Consider the following 19462-nt stretch of genomic DNA (forward strand, 5'->3'; position numbering starts at 1 on the left):
CACAGCTTCCAGCTGATTCAAAGCAAGCCCAGGTATGTGTACGTGACCTGCTCTTGGAGAACTCACAGGTAGATATGACCTGCTCCCTGCTCCTGATTATACAGCAGCCTCCAGGAGTCCTTGGGCACTCTGATGATTTACTTCTGTCTTTTCACCAAAGCTGCATTTTTTTTCTCTGTCCTAGGAGTTCATATATTTTATTCTTCTTGAACAGATCTGTCTTCTCCCATCCATGTATCCTGCTATTAAATTTATTAGCATTTCATTCTATTATTGTTCTGGGTTCTTTTCAGTTTGCTGGCATACAGACATGTCTTATTAAATCTTTCTCTCCAGATATTATTATCTCTGGTTGACTACCAATTTTTTTTGAGTGCATTATTGTCAAATGCATACATTAGTTTTCATTTTCCTTTCTTTGTGATTCTTTTTCTGTAAAAAAAAAATGAGGAGTATAAAGACTTAACATGACTTTAATGCTTCATCCTATTAAAAAGTGCAATTGTTAATGTCTAAAATGCACCTTGCATAATCCTAAATGGTTATATGCATGAGATCTTAATTACAGAGAACTTTATTCCTTAATTAATGTATTCCAGACATCTGTAGTTTTGATGTATAAAAATCTTGCCATGGGTATATTTTTAAGTTACACATGCAAAAAAGAGATGAAGTTTTCTGGTACTTGTTAGCAATGTAAGAGGTAGCTGCTTGCCACTTTCAAATCTGATGCTGTTAATCATCACAGTACTTTGATCAGGCTTTTATATTTTTTTAAATACTTCCCAATCACACAGGCATCTAGTCAGAGAAATAATTTTACTGACATATATAGATGACCTAGGGTTCCAGACTTACAGACATTTAAAATGCAAAGGGGAGAAGCTACTGTGTGAACCCCCACAAGGGGGAGGGGGGGGGAGGGGGGGGATGTGTAAAAAGCAGATCCTTTTTCTTTAACGTGAGCAAGTATAACGTATATACAACTCGACTCTTTTTACCCTGATCCACTTAGGAGCATGCTGTTTAACGATGCAAAGTGATAATGTACTTAAATGGTTAATGCAAGGGTTGATCCTCCTCTAAAACTGCGCTGGGAACAAAAGCTGAAATGACTTTTGGAAAGGGAGGGACAGGAGGAATTCTGACCCTTCTCCTGGCGCTTTACAATGTGAAACCACAAATCAATTGAGGAATCAGTGCACGGCACGTGGATTAAAACGCCTCCTAGAAGCAGCCGGTACTGTACATTGCCTAAACCCTCCCTGAACTTTCTCAGTGAATACAGCAGCCTGACAGCCCGGCTTCCCGCTGGGTGGATCCTGCAACTCCAGGAGGGAATGGCACTTCTTGTTTTTAATTAGCAAAGGTGAAAGGTGAATTAAAACTAGCTGTTTGGCAAGTCAGAGCAAGGGGCTGAGTTCTGAAGATCACCAAGGAGGAGGGTGCTTTCTCTTTTTTTCCTTTTTTTTTTTTTTTTCCCTCCCTCCTTCTCTGAATGAATTGCCTTGCAGGAGGGACTGAAAATACAGCTTCTTCCTGAATCCACTGGCAGAGTTACTAAAGACAGCTCAAGACACAACACTGCAGAGTAACGCCTTGGAATGTCCTCGCACTTTATAAACAATTGTCCTAGGGAGGGAATATTTTTACATGACATTTGCACAGCTTGACAAATGGCTAGCTGAGGCTGTGTGCTGCTCTGATGAACGTTGAATTTCCCACAGAGACACCCCACAAACTGACCAAAGAGAGAGATCTAGCTGCACTGGCAAAGTAGAAGTGGAAGTTGAAGCCTTAAAAACACCTCACCAAAACAACAAACAAACAGCAGCAGTTAAGTGAAGAGAGCAAGAAATTTATCTTGGGCAGGATGGCATCTGCCCAGCACCTTCTAATCCTGGCACTATATGGCTTGTTACTAGAGTTACCAGCTGGATGTCACACAGCAGATACGAGGCAACCAAGGTTACGTCTGTCACATAAAGGTAGGTCAGTGTGTCAGGTTTTTAAAGACTTTATGCTAATGCAAGTTCATTGACTTCGCTGAATGTATTGCATGGGATTAAATTATGGTCCTTTGATGGAGTAAAATGATCCTGTTCAGAAATCTTGTGAATTGTTTCTTTTTACTAAACTGCATCCTAGATTAAGTTTACTGAATTCTGGAAGACTTAAGGTACTTGCAGCGATGATTTTAGACTGCTGAAATATTCTTCTACCTGAAAGTGTGTTAGATTTGCATGTCATTCTCTCTTACTCTCCATGCTGTAAGAAGGCTGTCAGGTCTCTTAATAAGAGGCAAAGAACTGGAGAAGATAACCTGAAATTATTGCTGAATAAATGTGCATCATATAACCCTTGAACAATTAAATGTGTGTTTCACTTTTAGAATTCTGTCTGTCTACAAATGTAGCTGAGGCAAAAGGACTGAATTCCTGTGCAACCATATGATTCATTTTCTAAACAAGCAAGTGCCATCACACTATAATTAAAATGAGTAACTGCCAATGTAAGTCTGCTTGCAGTTTAACTGAGTTACCCAAAGAAAAAAATGTTATTTTTTCTGACATATTTATGTAGAATACTTATAACTTTTATTTTTGTTTAAAATTATTTAAGTCTCAGTTACCTGAAGCCTGAAGCACTCTTCCTTAGCTCCTTCAGTGTCCCTGTTCTTTTCTGGATTGCATGTGATTTAAACTCTTCCTTATTATTTGGGTTTAATCCTGCATATATAAAAAAATACCTGTGCATAGTCATGGCATTTCAGTTCTCTGCAGCAAGACATACATTTGTAGATTATACACTTAGACAAGTATGACAGATAATCATTACAAAAGGAGAAAAATATGTAATTGTGCAAGATAAACTGATGATTGGCCAGGATGTTTGGATATTACCTCTTATGCACAGATGAAAAGAAAATGCCTTTTTGCTGACATAGTTGGGAATGAGCAAATTCTAATTTACTCAAGAACATTTCGATGGCTATACAAGTGATAACTGCATCAGTGTGAAGTACATTAGAATACCTACTTTAAGAATGGCTAAGATTTAAGAATTAGTAGCAGCTAGAGCTCCATGAGTCTACAGCTTTACTCCAAACAAGGTTTAATTGTGTTTTATATAGCAAGCTAAATTACCAATTATAAGGAAGGGAGAAGCTGAATAGGCTAATTGGTCTGAATATCTTGCTAGAAAGCTATAAGAAATGGGGTTTGCTTTTACAGGGCAGTGAAATGTTCTAGAGAAAGAAGTATTTGTCATGGAAAGCTGTCTTGTAAGTAAAAAATTAATGGCTCTAAATGAAATAAATTATATGACCCCTTTTAACATATAAACCACTTTTTTTAACCTATGGTTTCAGAGTACAGTAGGAATGAGTGCCAAATGCTGATTGTATAATCCTTTAGTATCTCTTACTGTTGAAAATGTGCATTTGAATATTGATTTATTTCTAGATGTAACTACTAGGGCTATAGTTATTATTGGTATTTTTTTGTTTGTGATGGGGTAAGGGAGATGAGAAAAGCACAGTAAATGAGACAAATAGACCTAGCGTTATGTTGGTTCAGGACTTTAGCTTAGCTGGCTGTTTTGGCAAGCTCCCCACTATGGTACTGCAGCTATTAACTGCTTCTCTGCTCACTTGTAGTAGTAATTGCTTTCCAATGGTTGGAACCCGTGTACATTTCACTGCATACTGCTCCTCTTTTCAGCAGTGAGCCAGTAATTTGGCCACAACACATCATAACTCTGATATCTTCAAAGAGATCTTAAAACACCCATTTCTCACAGAGGACCAAACCTTCCCTGCTTGATGGCAGTTCCCTCAGATCCAATGACACAGAAAGATCTGTCCTCATAAATTCCCTACAATGGTCACACACATCACCATCTTATACTTCACCTTGTACAATACCCTGTTGCATTTTTCACACTTAGGAAATGTGACTGATTTTACAAGCAGTGTTGCAGTCAGGGAGTGCCTGACCACATATGCCCAGCCAAGGGCTGGAAGTGGCATATCTGCCTGCCACCCTGGGAACAGCTACTGCAACCCTCCCAGCCAAAAGAATGTAGCGACCAAGCATGAAGACAATGAGCAAATGTCACTGCTGTCCTCACTAATCAAATAGGAACAGCAGGAGGGACCCTCATCTTAATTGCATCTGCTCCAGAGAAAGGCTGCTGTGGGTACCAGAGAGGTGTGGGGTAGTCACAAAGAGGTGGCCGTGCACCCCTCTGTAGGAAGTTGCTTCAGCCTGTCCTGTGAGTTGCTGTTGTGGTACTGAGGATGAAGCCTATATGTGTAAATTTTCAGTGTGGAGTAGCTGTAGCTTCAGTTAAAATTTTCACTGCAAAGACCCTGAAACATGAAAGTCAGCAGGCCTGCTAACTACCTCCCTTTGGAACTGCAGATGTTGGTGGCTAACTGGGATTCAGGCCCTTGCAAGACAGGCTAGTGCTAGCTGGAAAATTAAAAGCTTCTGTGATGAGTATGATGAGGTTACGGACATCAGAAATTTTTTTGTTATGGAAGGATATTTAAAACTAGTCCATTTTAAAGTCTTGTTTCCTTAGAGTCAAGAGAAAGCTTCCACAAATTAGAAAGAGAGTCTCCTTTGATTTCTATAAATTCATAAATTATCTCTTTAAATTCCTTTTAAAGTGATGCTCGGTGAAAGTGAGTTAGTGGTCTGACAGTGAAAGGGAGCCTTTTGCTCTCTCAGCAAACCAGACCTTCACCTGCAGTGCACACATGTCTCCAAACCCACAGCAACAAGACCAGGTCCTAACCCTTGCAGAGGGGGTCGCCTGATGGATAGGAATACCACAATCCCCCTGCCAATTAAGGGATATATTGTGCAACCCCTGTTTGACTCTACGGCCATTTTCTCTGCTTCAGTGGGAGTTAATGAGAGTCCTGCATTCATTAACTACTGGTAAACCTGTCAAGTCAATGCAAACTGTAATGGTGATTTTTGTTAAGGTAGATGATGGTCTTTATTCACAGTAAACCCAAATGTGAATTTTGACATTCCTTTATGAGATTGGAATTGATCCTATAACCACCTAGCAGTCATTTTATGGTTCTAACTTCATTTTTAGTAAGTTGAGATAGGTTTATATCCAGAACTTGAAGGTGTTTTCTTCAAACCATCATCTTATGTCTATTAGAAAATGTATACTGCAGTTTATACCACTTGTGGTACTAGTGTTACAATTGCACTAAAGGTTAGTGCTTGAAGATGACCCACTAAGATCTATGTACTCCAACAGCTTCATGTAGATTTGTAGAGATAAAAATGTGTCATATCTTGATTAATATTACAGAGAAATCGATTTCTACATTATTAAGTTATAGGTTGACAACTTCATTTAAAAATCATTAGCTCATTTTACATACAGTACATACTCTGGCTAATGAGGTGTTAATGGAAGCCAAGCTTCAACCCCTATTCTTTATAGGCTGCTGGTTAAATTCTTTCCCAGTATCCCACAGTTTGAGTTCTCGCAATGGGAAGTATATAATTAAGGTGAAATCAGCACACACTGCGTGCTAAAAAGAAACTATTTACATTACAGATTGAAATGGATTGGGTTTCCAGAGGACAGGAGGGATATATTTATATAAGGCTAACAAGGCTACACTAGAAGCATGTGGGCCTGAAAGGCCCATGAAGGATGTAATTGTATAATTCAAGCATTATGCATGGTTTGCTTTGTATTTCTAATTGGTTTTGGATTCTTTTCTTTTCCTAGTTCATGAATATGGTAAAGAACAAAGGTAATACAGTATGAAAATGAGATATTGAGCCTTTAGAGCAGTCTGTACAATTCTGTTGCATCAATGGGGTCTGGTTTATGTGCAGCAATTTGCACATCTTGAGGGATCTATTTTCTGTTTTACCCACTACATTCTATTGAGTGACTTGAGGGATTTTGGCATTGCCTGACCTCAGGTTGTGTAGCTATGTACTGGACACTGCTCTTATCTATCAGAAGTGTGGTTAAGAAGCAGTTGCGCCTGCCTTACCCACTGAAGTATATTTCTTTTACCTGTTGTTGGAACTGCTTGCAACTTTCTACACTAGAGTCAAGCTGCAGCAGGCAGAAGGAGCAGACTGAACTTAGAAGGAAATCATCTGGGTTAAAAAATGTATTCTCCAAGCACAAATATTTCAAATAATAGCATACTGCTAAGGAAGGGAGAGTGGAAATGTTGCAGACAAAAGCTGATACTCTCCATGTTCATAGTCAGATTTTAATACGAAAAATGTGTAATATAAAACATTTAATGTAGAAGAGTTTAGGTTTTTTAGGGCTGACTAATCATCTTTGAGGGCTGCTGAGGTCTGTTACAGCAGAAAAAATGTTTCATTGCCATTTTCAGGAACCAGACTTTCAGTGCACCTACTTTAACTTTCCTGATATTTGCAATTTAGAATTTATTGTAATAAAGATCAAGAGTTCCACCATGCTTATCCATGATACCTTACTCTGTTCTCCAGCTAGAGGGCAGTAAAGTTTACTCAGGGGCTAACAACTACATTGAATAACAAAAATGTGGGGAATGTTTAGACAGTAATTTCCAAATTGTAATGTCGACAAATATATTTAATACGAGTATAATATTTTCAATTAGTAATCACCTGGCCGCATAAATCATGGCTAATTAATGACCAGCCACATAACCCATAGCTGAGTCATGGCTGAGTAAATTTCATATGTGAAAATGTTTACTATTTTTAACAGCTTTCACTCGTTTTGAATGACTAGGAAAGACCAGTTTTCCTAACAAAGCAAATTGAAATCCAATAAAGATGTTAATTCATCCTAGATGTAAATCACCTTGACTTTGTACCAGGATAAGGAATTGACTTGTGGTCTTTTCTCTACTTATAGTCCAGAGAAGTCTATGTCCAAAAAAGATAGATGATACTGTATATGTATAAACACACACACATATATATATATATGTATATGTATCTGTAAAATGTGTGGGTATATACATAACAGATTGAAGTTTTGATATTTCTTACATTGAAATAAAGAGCAGTAAAATTCCAAGCGTTTAGGAGCTAATGGCCTTTATTATGGCTCCACATCTAAATGTGCTGGGATATAAGGGCTGATAACCAGAATTATGAGTGTTTGGGAAAAAAAAGTGATGAGTAATGTTTTATAATTCTCAAGGCCCCATAGAGCTCAATGTCAGCTTAAAAATATCTTAGGAAAAGATGCGCAAGTATCTCTAGGCCACTTAGGAGGCAGAGAGGAGAGCTTTTGCATCTCCCACTGGACAGGCAACTGATTGTCTACCAACAGTTAGGACAAGATTTAGGTTTATTATTCACCCATATCACTAGGGATGACTGCTAGGAAGCTCAGGAGTGCTTACGAGTAATCCTGGTGTGACTTGCTCACTGAGACAGGAATTTTTTGGCAGAGAATTCATGCTAGTTCCTTTCATAACTGCATTGTGTTGACAAAGGCTGCTGTAAGTCTTGCTGTAGCAGAGCTCTGAAGTGATAAGCACCACCACCGGGGATGCAAGGAGCAAACAGTTTGCAGCCTGACATCAATCACTTTCCTGCTCTTGCTTTAAAGAACTAAGTACCATCTGAAGGTGCAAGACCAGAATATCCTGCATGTTGCTGCTTCTCTGCAGTTAACTCCCTGCTTTCAAAGTGATAACACCATCTGCTATTTTAAACTCTTCATCAGATATCGTACTCACCATTATTTCACTGAAAGCAAGTGTTATATTTTACTTAAATGAAAACAGGATTAATGCTGTTTATGTGATTTAAGGGATGGTGTGCAAGGGTGAGCATCCGTGTCAGGCCTTTTGATAAACTTCTGGTCAACAAATATCCTAAAATGTGCAATAGAAATATTACATATTATTAAAATTGCTGCCCTGGTTTTCCTGGTTTTCTTCATGTAGCCAGGCAAATATGACGAATTTATAACATGCAGACAGTGTTAATTGCAAAAATCATAATTTCTTGAAGAAATTCATAGCCTGCAGGGATAAAGATAATAATCTTTGTTTTACAGGGGAAAATAAAGCCCTCTTGAGCACACTATTTAAAGTGTTTTGTGTTGGTTAGTTAATGTTTAGCATTTATTTAAATCAGTTAAGGATTCAGAATTAAACATGAAAGAACATGTTGAAAGAGAAAAAGATTGAAAATATTGCATTATAAAAAATAAGTAGTATCCTTTAGCCATAATTTCAAACTCCTCTTAAGAAAGGACTTAAATGATTTTGAGGAAACAATATTTGAGAAGTTTTTTAAATAAACTCCATCTTTAAATTGGTGAAAAATTTAAATTGTCACCATCAAGATTCAGTTTGAGGAACTGAATCTACTGAGTCTACTGTATACATTAAAACAAAGGAAACCATCAGGATTCTCTCAGAACACAGTTTTAAAACCAATGTGTTTATCTCACATTGACAAATTCCATTTTTTCCCTTGATCTTGGTTCTTCTGATCACCCTCAAGGCTAAAAATTCTTATTTTGGAAGAGAGATTTCTCCTTCTTAACAACTTCAATTGAAAGCTGACTTCAATGTGCTTCTCCTCTAAGCATCTTCTGTTAGTTTAAGCTATAAATTGATATGCTTTCACTCATCCCTTTGGCAAACTGTTTTATAGCAGTCTAAAGACTGTTTTTTTTCCCTTTCAAAAAAATGTAAAGCAGGAATGTATCATTATGTATCCAGTTTTTTCTTACCCTGTGATGATTTTCATGCCTGTAAAAATCACCGAAGCAAAAGTATTTTAAGATAAATTTTGTTTGGTTTTTTTCATTTTTTAAGACACAGTATTACAGATACAAGGAGTGGTTTCTCTGGTTTGTCTCAGGGTTTCTTGGTGACATTTTGATGCTAGATCTCTTCAAAGGGTTTGTGAACTGCAGCACATTACAATCAAGCATCCAAATACACTGCTTAGCTGCAGTGCTCTTGGTGAATATATAATCTTAGTAGTGAATCTTTTGTTCCTCTTCTAAGTCTCCTCATTCTTATTTTACCTGCAATTTGGAGGGCCTCCAGAATATAATGGCATGTCAAAGGTTCCTTTTACAGTTTCTGTGCAAGTATATACAGGAGGTCTGCAACCACAAAGTTGTCAGGGGGATGGCTGCCAAACATCTTGGCCCTGACATGACACCCAGCCTCTGTGTGTAGCCAATAGCTGCAAAACTTGAGTAACTCATGTAGCTGAGAAATAATTTTTGATGAAATAGAAGTTGAATCTCATTTTTAAATTACTTTTTATTAGTCTCAGGTGAAAGCAGAGAATTGGCAGTTGTTTGTTGTGTCTTGCTACCCTGTCTCGCTAGAGTACTTGGTGTGCTTTATTGCCTCTTCTGTCAACCAGAATCTGCTCGACTCTTATTAAAAGTCAACAAGAGTCTTCCAGTTACATATAATGATCTAAGATTTGTTCCTGAATGCAGTGCTGTGTTTCAGACTGAAACTTCCTTTGCCCTGTGGAAGTGCCAACCTTTGACCTCATAAACTCCACAATATCAGAATCAATTCTGTGTACCAGGAAGCAGCAACACTCCACCATGTTGTCTTTGCTTTCCACAGAAAAACACAGCACCATAGCACTTTTTGTAACTCACCTGCCTGTTACTGATTGGCACCTGGTACTTAGACCTCCAGTATCAAGGAATGAATTAAAAGCTGTTTTTTTGAACTTCTGCATGTTAAAAAGTCAACACAAAAGAAATTCTGTAATGATCCAATGGCAAAGACTAGTTTGCCATCGAGTTGGAACATTCACAAATTATATTACCTTTCTTGGTTGAATTTTCATATCAGAAACCTAATTGTGAAGGAAACTTTCCAGTCAAGGAAGATTATATGAGAAGCATGAGACTTGTCTGCTTTGTGGGATCTATTGCAATATAGTTCAAAGGATCTTTATGAATATATAATGTCAAAATTCACAAAAAAAATTAAAGGCCAAAAATTTCATTAATGAAAAATAAAAAAAGCCCCAAACTCAACCAAAAAATGTCTACTAGCCAAAAATAGAGAGACAAATATATCACTGACAGCTTTTCATATCTCTTTGGCCTGAGCAAAAGGTGTTCATTATTTATAAGAATTTGATGACAGGTAATATACAGTACTCTTCAGACTGTGATTTGGCAGGAACAGATACAAAAAAAAGTTGCTTATGATCCTTGTGAAATCATGTTGCTAGTGTTTTTACTTCATCAGTAATGAAGAATTTAGGGGTTTAGGAGATTTGCTTGTTCAGCATTTGCAGTTTTCATTCTCTTTCTATTTTTTTTTTAAATCCCCAAAAATCCCCCAAAATACAAAAAAAAAATACCCATATTTACATATGAATATAGAAGATTCTCAACACATGCTAGATCCCTCTAGCATGATGGTGAGTCTTTCCCCCCCCAAAATAATTCTCTAAACTAAGGGACCAATGCTGGGAAGATAGGCATTCAGTGAAAGAAGATTTAACTCCTCTTAACATCCTTAATATATCTGTTCTCTACTTCTTCTGTGTTTATTTTCATCTAAAGGATTCCTGACTTCACACTGTGAAGCAATTGAAGCTTCTGTGGGGAGTCAGACAATGGGGTTTTTACTGTTGCTAAGTTCGCTTTATAAGCTTTTTCTTCCAACACATTTGTTTAATAGGCCTATTAAATGGTGAATGAAGCTGTAAATATATGTTTTATTTGTTGATGTGCAATAAACATCACAAGGATGTTGGTCTTTTCTTATTCTGATCTTCCTGACACTGGTGAAAGGAAGTTGTACAAAATGAATGAGAAGTGCCTTAAACTGATTGCAGAAAACAACAGTCCCCACATACCTAAGGGTTGGTACCTTGTTTCTCTTTTAACAGATGGTTTCTCCCAGCAGTGTTACTAAAACTTAATAATAGCAAAATAATAGGTTTCTTGATGTGAGGGAATTATTCCAGATAGCACTATTCACTGGGGTCATCGCTGAAGGTCATTTTTCATCCAGAGAGGTAAAGGTTTGCAAGTGTTGGTCAATTCCATGAGCTCCTGCAACTCTTTATTTATGATTAAGCTAAGTGCTCTCCTGTGGGTGTGTGGTAAAAGCCAAGAGTAAAGGAAAATAAACCCATTCCTTTATATATTAAATATTTCATCTCAGTTGATTGAGAATGGTATGATGCAAAGCTTGAAAATATGTGCTGTCTGGGAGCCCAGAAAGACGTAAGCTGTCTTAGAGATCTTGTTCTTATTAATGTTGTTGCTGAGAAAACATCTTGTCTTTATGTGCCTGTGTTTACACACTAAGTAAGTCATTTTTCTCTCTCCTCTGCTTATCTTAAGCATGGCCATGTCCTCCTGCATATTTTCAGGTTACACAAACATCTGGGATAGCAGTCATTTCTAAACACACTACTGAGAAGGTGTTAAAGTATTCAGCAGGTTCAGCACTTATTATAGCTCATAACCAGGCTGTAAACAGGCCCAAGCACTTTACTGATTCCATAGTATTCCTTGTTGAGTGACTGCAGGTTCTATGGTTTAACACTCTAGCACTGCAATGGGTTATTTCATTTCTAGAAGACTTCAATTCTTGTAAATAAAATGCTTCACATTTAGAAGACAAAGTTACAGTAAAGAATGTTCTTCCAACAACAGCTCTGAATATGGTCCTTAAGTTCTGCTGCTAAATATACGAAAGCTTTATTACAATACCAGAACAATTAGTAAAAAAATAGAACAGAGGCCTTATTTCACTAAGTACTCCCATAAACTTCTGTGACTAAAAAGTTGACAGGATATTCCTTGCTCCTGACCTTATTCTCTGAAAGAGGTGATCCATTTGGTCATTGCATTTCACCTGGAGGTGTATTTCTGTCTCTCTTGAGTTTAGAGGGAGAGTAACAGTCAGCTTAAACCAGAGTCCTCACATTTCAATAAAGGTGGGTAAGATGGACTTGGGATGAATGTCTGATGATAGGTCTAGCATGCTAAACATGCAAGGATAAAACCCTTTGGCTAAGAATGACTTACTGCAGAGTTTACAAGCTGCAGCACTATTGCCTTGATAAAGTGTAAGTGAAGATATTATTACTAAGTAGTGTGTCTTTGATCTAATAATGGTCTGGAAGAAGAGGATGGAGGCATAGTCATTTGAGCAGCGACCTGAGCAGTGTAAGTGGCTCCCAGAGCTGCTGGACACAACTATCTCTAGACCACAGCAATGACTGTTGTGCTCTGCACCTGCTTCCATGCACAATATGCTGATTTAGATTAAGCATGACATGCTTAGGTTAAGCAGCTTTCAGAACAGTTTAAACCTAATTGATGTACTATTGCATTGAAATAGGTGAGCCACTCACAGATGCCTGCCATAGCTACTCCTTGGCAAAGAAGCAGTAAAAAAAAGGTTAGATACAAGCTGCATAAGTTATTTCCACTGCCCACAAAGCGGCCTTAAAACTGCACCCTAAAACTTTGGTTCTATAAATATTTGATGATCTTGTGTGTGTACTTTTAATTAGACAAATTTATTATTTGATTAAAAGTTAAATGGGGGTTTATTTGCAAGATCAAAATCTAAGGCATAAATTCTTTGAAGCAGTCCCTGTAGTGTGATTGATTAAAATCAGTCATGACAAAAGTTATTCTATTTTGCCTATACCGCAGGCATTACAAAGCAACTTGAAACTTTGAAAATTTTGATTTATGTGCAAAATTTCACTTTCCATTTTATTCTATGGTTAAAAACTTATGGAAAGTTCTGAGAACTACAACTTACTGGCATCTTTTGTCATAAGGAAAAGGGTACTTCCAGAAGGTGCTTCTTTGAGTCTTTTATAGAGCGCTGTGTGTAGGTGCACGTCATTTAGAATTGTGAATAAATTTCACAAGTGCTATATGTGGTCTCTGTAATTTTCTTAACATGGAACAACCCCTTACTTTCTTAGGAAATGTAACAAATTACTTCATAATATCAGGTTAATGGATTTTTTTTTATTTTGTGGTTTCACGTTTACTGCTGTAATGTGTTGGCACTAAAATCCTTGAGCTGTAAAATTAGATGTCTGGGCTGTTGAAAACTCCTCGTACTTTTAATTTAAAAGTAAAATAAAAACTAAAACTTACAGCATGGAGATTTGAAAATAATAATAACTGTTGTTTATACATTCTTGTGAAACAGCTCCTGAAGTGTGCTGTGAATTTGATAGCAGCATAGAAATACTTTATCTTGGGATTGCTGAAAGGTAACAGAGATCTTGACATGAACTGATATCTGATACCATTGCCTGGGAGTGTTGCAGGACCCATGGGGAATATCTGAGAGTTAAACTTTTCATGTCTTAGCATGTTTTATACTTTAAATGGTGTATACTATAAATTAGCATGCAGAAAAAAGGTTTCTAATCTATGATGAAAAGGTGCTTCAGAGTTTTTCTGAATTAGTCATACATTATATGCAGCACTGTAGCCCTGCTTCAGCCTCGTTGGAGTGGTTTGGCCTCTGCATTCAGCTGTTCATAACATGGTGGTAAGTTTCTATAGGTGTTGATTTCTGTGAAAATTTTGTCTTTGGTTTTGCTTTATAAGTGGTCCTCGAGTCTGTAAGGTCTGCTCTTGCCAGACATTGTAATGTTGATGGCAGAGGTTAGCTATTACAGCATCCACCTCAGCCCCATAATTATGGTTGCAAATGCATTACAGTAGCACAGGGTGAGAATGTGTTTCTGTCGGCATCTTGGAATCCTGCAGTTGGTTTCACAGGGACTGTGATACTGCTTATTCACCAAAGAATTGCTTACAGACTTTAAAAAATGCATCTGAGAGCACTAGAGGGTGGAGGTAGATCCATAATTGGATTTGAAAACCTTCCTGACCTTAACACTGTTGATTGGACAAGATTTGCTTTTAACCAATCAGTTCCTAACCTAAGCATTTACTGATTTTTAACCTTCATGAAGACTTCACACCTGCTGAAAATGTAGAAGATGAACCCAAATAAAGACCTCACAACTGCTGGCTGGAATCTATTTTGGAAGGTGAAATCCAGAGATCTCATATGATGCTTATAGAAGTTATAGTACCCATGAAACTTGCCTTTAAACCAAATCTTTTTATAATTAAATTATTTCTTTTAAGAAAGACAAGATCTTTTATTTACTTGAGAGGTTTTTTTGCTGGGTTTATTGGATTACCAATAATGTGCTAATAATCTATTAGATTTGAGAAATCTGGATTCATCTAAAATTTTACTAAAAACTTTCAGCAAGCTCCTGGGATGCTCTAGTATTTAAGTCTTGCTAAATGTCATAATTTCCTTCCCAAATAGAACTTACAGGTGAGAATAAAACTTCTTTCCAACTACCTACTGTTTTACCTCATGAGACTGAAATACCTTTGACTATTGTGAAACTGGCAATAAGGAGTAGGAACGAAGATATGCCTCAATAGCGGGCTATCATTAAAGAAGATAAACTTGGAAAATGAAAGATGTTTTCTAGACTCCTATATCCTGATATCATATGTCCTTTGTTTTTCTTCTGTTCTTTCCTCTACTCCTCTACTGAAGTAGTCTGAGATGTTCTTTTCTTTATTACTAGCTTCTTTATTATCTTCACTTCTTAATAAATCCATAAGTAACAATCCAAAGTCATACTCACCTTTCCTCATCCCTAATGTTTTCCTGCTGCAGATATAAGGGTATCCCAGGCACTAAGGTCTCCCTTATAGCAACTATGTCCCTCTCATGTAACCTTCAACAGTATTTCTTCAACTCTTTTTATTCATTAAACACTTATTTGGCTCCCTAGGTGGGCCAAAAGTATCAGAGGTATGATTGTTTCTGCATGTGATGTTGACCAGTTAGTTTGCATGTGCTAATTGACCAGCTAATTGGCCTGCTAACTGCATTACTTGTATAATGATTTTGCTCTCCTTTTTTAAGAGACTTACAGAGTATTTCTATTTCTTGGCTGCTGACTTTCAGGAAACTTGGAAAAACTTAATGTTTTTTAGACAGCCGGTACTCCTCACCTTTTTCCCACAAAATTTAAAATTGATCAGTGGGACCTCATGTGTCATAGGGAACATGGATTGTGTCACCAATTATCAGAGTGTTCCAGAACACCTGACTTTCTAGGGCAATTAGATTTGTTTGCATCACAAGAAAATCAAATAATTTTTACTATGATAAATCATTCTTCTCTTTTGCTCCTTCCAAACTGATAATTCTGTAGAGAAGTCAGATAACTACTGTCATTTCAATGGCAACATAATTATCTTTTCCAATAGTTCCTATGGAAATTTCAGTCTCCTGTGTTGCAGGTAGCTGTTCCTAGGAAATCCAGATGATACCCAAGCATGATTTAGCCTGAAGGTATTTTCTTATTTCATGAGTTAAAGGCACTAAATATGCGTTCTTAAGAGAATTAAAATTAATGAAAACAAGACATTTTGTTCTGAAGCTTTTGTCCTCGAAGAATAATTGGAGACAGTGCAATAAATGAGTACTTGGAAGATATTTTCTGTGCTAATCCTTGCTTTCAGATGGGTTAGAATTATTATCCTAGCTCTTCCCTCCAAGATTTTGACATGCTTTTATTCTCAGGGGAGTCATGGAGATGTACATACATGTGGAGCTTTCTGGAGCACAAACATTAAAGCAAGAAGCCAAGGAATGATGAAAGTATCCCAGATCAATATAGTGCTAAAGGAAAAGAACACCTGGAAATAAAGACCACATAAGGTCTATATGACTGGAAGATGAAAGAGTCCTCACTAGGTAAACATTTGGGCTGGAAGTTTTAGAAAAGACCATATAGCTGGGGTAGTGAGACAGGTAGTGAGACCACGCTAAATTCAACCCACTATATCAGTATCAGCAAGCTTTACCAAAAGACTTGTTAACACGAAAATTTCAAGAAAAAAAGCTGATCAGGCTAGTGGCTGAAAAGCGTGTAGGCAAGCTAGATAAAAATTAAAATCTATGTGTACCTGAGCACATTCTACTTTAGGAGTAATAACAAAAAAACATCCTCTATTTACTTTGTATTATCTTAGATGGTGTCATTCTCAGCTCAGAGTGATAAACTAGTAATAAATTGTTATATGCTTTGCTAACAAGCAGGTTTATTTATCAGTAACCTCTAAAGTTTTTAAGTGCAACATTTTATTTAAAGTGCTTTGAGATACTAAGTTACACAAATTAACCTTTTTCCTTTTACTGATTGTGCTGTAAATGCATTCCAAAAATTCTAGTGAGCTGATGAAATCAAATTTTTCCTCAAGCTGCTGCCATTTATTCTTTTGTAATGTTTATCTAGATACTGTTAATTAACTTCAATTTTACAGGTAGTTTAGGAATGTTAAAACAAGCCTTGTCCTATCTCAATCGTCAGAAACAGCAGGAACACTTTGAAAGAGTAAATGGTTGTTGTCTTTCAATTTTAGTCTTCACAATAATGCTTAGTTTTGTTCACAGATGAGTATTTAATTCAGAAATTCCATATGAACTTAGTGATGACTACCATATTAATAAATCGAGATACAAAACTTTTCCTTGAAGTCCTGCATTTTGAAATTCTAGATCTTTAAGAATAAGTAATAGTTTTTTTTTAAATTATAGTGTTCAGCATTGCAAAAAATTCTTGGAAACAATATTTTTTTGATATTTCAAATATTGGAAAAAATGGACAGTAAATTGAACGAGCTTTGCACCTATTTCTGGAAATATTACATGCTTTTTTGGAAGGTCTTATCTGCCATTATAAGAGCTCCCAAGTTTGACAAAATTAATTTTTTTGTGAATGTCAATAAGTATTGAAAACTTAATACATTATCATTGACTTGAAATGATCCTTTTCTTTAGGACAGAGGTTTATCATCATTACTTGAAACAAACACATGTTGAAAAGGTATTTGACTAAATTATTGTGGTGAAGAACAACTTTAAACAAATGTTCAGTTGATCATTTATTCTAAAGTAGCATTGGTGACATGGATCCTCCTGTAGACAACTTACCTGGTTTGGGGTTTGACTACACATTCTTCAGATTTGACATTAGCTTTCCAAATGCAGGGCTCAGGAACAGAGTTTCCAATGGTTTAACCAATCACATGGCATCAAAGTGCACATTTACAGCCTGCTGAAAATATAAATTAAACTAACTTCACAGAATCATTGTTAATTTTAGGCCAAAATTACTTGATTCAGAGGCATTCATGCTAACTTGTCACCTCATCAAAACTTGGTCACGTATCAAATCCCCCTCGGCTTATGTTCATGACTGGTTCTCTTCTGATGGCCTCAATGGGCTGTTTCTTTCTTTGGAAAAGGTTTCTGCTTAATGCAAAAAAAAAAAAAAAAAGACCAAGACCCCTTCTGGTTTGGTAGTGGAGTTTTTAAAATTCGTTTTCCTAAATCTTCAAGGTCCAGAAATAAGTATGATTAGTATCATGTGTTTGTGCAGCTTCCAGCTAGTAATACAAGGATTTAAGTCAACTTTAAATTATGTCAGTCCTTTTATTTTGGGTATAAGTTTCACTTTTGGTTTTAACTATCTTCTGAAATGTCATATCTTTAGGTTAATTTTTCTTTCTTGGTTTTTTTTTTTTTTTTTTTGTAAATATTATTCCTCCTCTAAGAGAACTTAATTTAATTCTGTTTTGATCACTATTACTTAACGTCTCAAATATAAATATTTTTTCTATTTTTGACTAAAACTTCCTTTTATATATTCCAAAACAAAATATTCCAAGAAGGAATCGTTTAACGTGCAGAATAGAACTTCTTTAGATATTTTACTATGCCAGGTAATTAGTTCACAAAAGAGATACTTTTTAATGTAATGTCATTGTTTTCTGCAACATCACTGATCTCAGCCAAGAACATTCTCTCCAGTAGAAGTAGTACCATACCTTTGTGGCTCTCTCTGTGTTCTCTACAGACATAAATTTAAAAAATAAATTCACTTCTCATATTTTAGAATACACATACTTTGTTTCCACAATTGTATTAAATATAGGTTCTTGTTTATATACCCTGGAAGTATTTCTACCTATCCTTTTGTGGTGTATGCCCCTTCCTCGATTTAGGGAGGTCTGGATGAAGAAAAGCTTAGAGATTTTTATAAAAAGTGGAGTTTCTGTACTGTCTCGTTTTTTTGAAGTTGAAAAAAAGAAATGAAAATACAGAAGTTAACAGTTAAATTTTCAACTCAGGGTAGAGGATTTAGTTGTGCCAGGGGAGGTTTAGATTGGATATTAGGAAAAGATTCTACACAGAAAGGGTTGTCAAGCACTGAATTAGGCTGCCTTGGAAAGTGTGTAGATGGAGTGTTTAGGGACATGGTTTAGGGGTGGGTTGGCAGTGGTGGGTTAATAGTTGGACTCAAGGATCTTAGCGGTCTTTTCCAACCTAAATGATTCTATGATTCTATATTTTGTGATGTTTGAAAAGACACAGACCCACTGTTTCTTTTAACTCTGTCAGTCTGGTCCTAAACCCTATCAGGAAATTGAGTGTTTTCTGCAGGAGAGAAGAGAATAGATTTTTTTTTCTCTTGGTAGACAATTTGAGTGCAGGTTTTAATGTTGTTTTTCCCCTCTTTTACTTGTTTGGTTTTTTCTTTCTTTTTTTTTTTTCTTTTTTCTAAGAAGCACTGGAGAATGGCAGAAACTAGAGGCAGATTTCATGCTCCTCTTGGCATAAAATGGTCAGATACCTGTCTATTATATCCTTCTATCCTGATATTGTATCCAAAAAAAACAGAATTAAACTGACAACAACTTTTAGTATAAAAATAAATATTCGTCTATTCCCCATTTTTCTCCTTCTCCTTTGTGGTGCTGACACTATAACTTTAATTTAACAAAGTCCTGCTAAGGTACTCCCTGGAAATGGGCTTTAACTGCCTTCCTTTGACACTTTTTTATTTACAACATTTTCTGTGGTGCTCAGGTTGTTATAGAAAATTGGAAAGTGTGTTGTGTTCTGTAGCCTGTACTGATGTCTGGAATATCAGTAACTCCTGGGAGTACTCCTAAACCATGCACTTGTTTTAGGGTTACTTTTAGTTTTGTGGAGCTGGACTTCAATGAGGATTGACAACAGCAATATGAAAAGATGCATCAAATTGTCAGTCAGCTGCAGAAGACATCAAAAACTCTGACTGGTATGCATTTCAGACCAGCAGCAGTTGTAATGCTATTGACTTAATTAGATAAGGAGAAACCTCTACAAATTTTCTGGAAAATTGCCTATTATTTAAAACATTTAATCTGAGAGTAGAACATGTTCGTTGGCTGTGGAATTATCTAACTTTTGGCTTTCAAAGCTGTCACTTTGCCTCACTTTTTTTATTTGCTACTTTACACTTCCACTGGAACCTGGAATAAGTCTAAAGAATTTTAGTAGCAGTGAGTTGTGTGTTAACTCTGA

At 36.5% G+C, this 19462-nt stretch overlaps 1 protein-coding gene across 1 annotated transcript in view; it reads left to right on the forward strand.

Annotated features, from left to right (window-relative positions):
* The first annotated feature begins 1154 nt into the window (after window positions 1-1154).
* SEMA3E (semaphorin 3E) overlaps window positions 1155-19462 on the forward strand; it is a 132367-nt gene continuing 114059 nt past the window's right edge. Inside the window, exon 1 of the mRNA XM_042053643.1 lies at window positions 1155-1988. Within this exon, the coding sequence (XP_041909577.1) occupies window positions 1874-1988 (115 nt within the window). The 5' untranslated portion in view covers window positions 1155-1873. The remainder of the gene's footprint in view (window positions 1989-19462) is intronic.

Source organism: Corvus kubaryi, unplaced genomic scaffold, assembly GCF_017639235.1.
Source record: "Corvus kubaryi isolate FWS band 111438036 unplaced genomic scaffold, C.kubaryi_AGA036_p1.0 135, whole genome shotgun sequence".
Taxonomy (NCBI): Eukaryota; Metazoa; Chordata; class Aves; order Passeriformes; family Corvidae; genus Corvus; species Corvus kubaryi.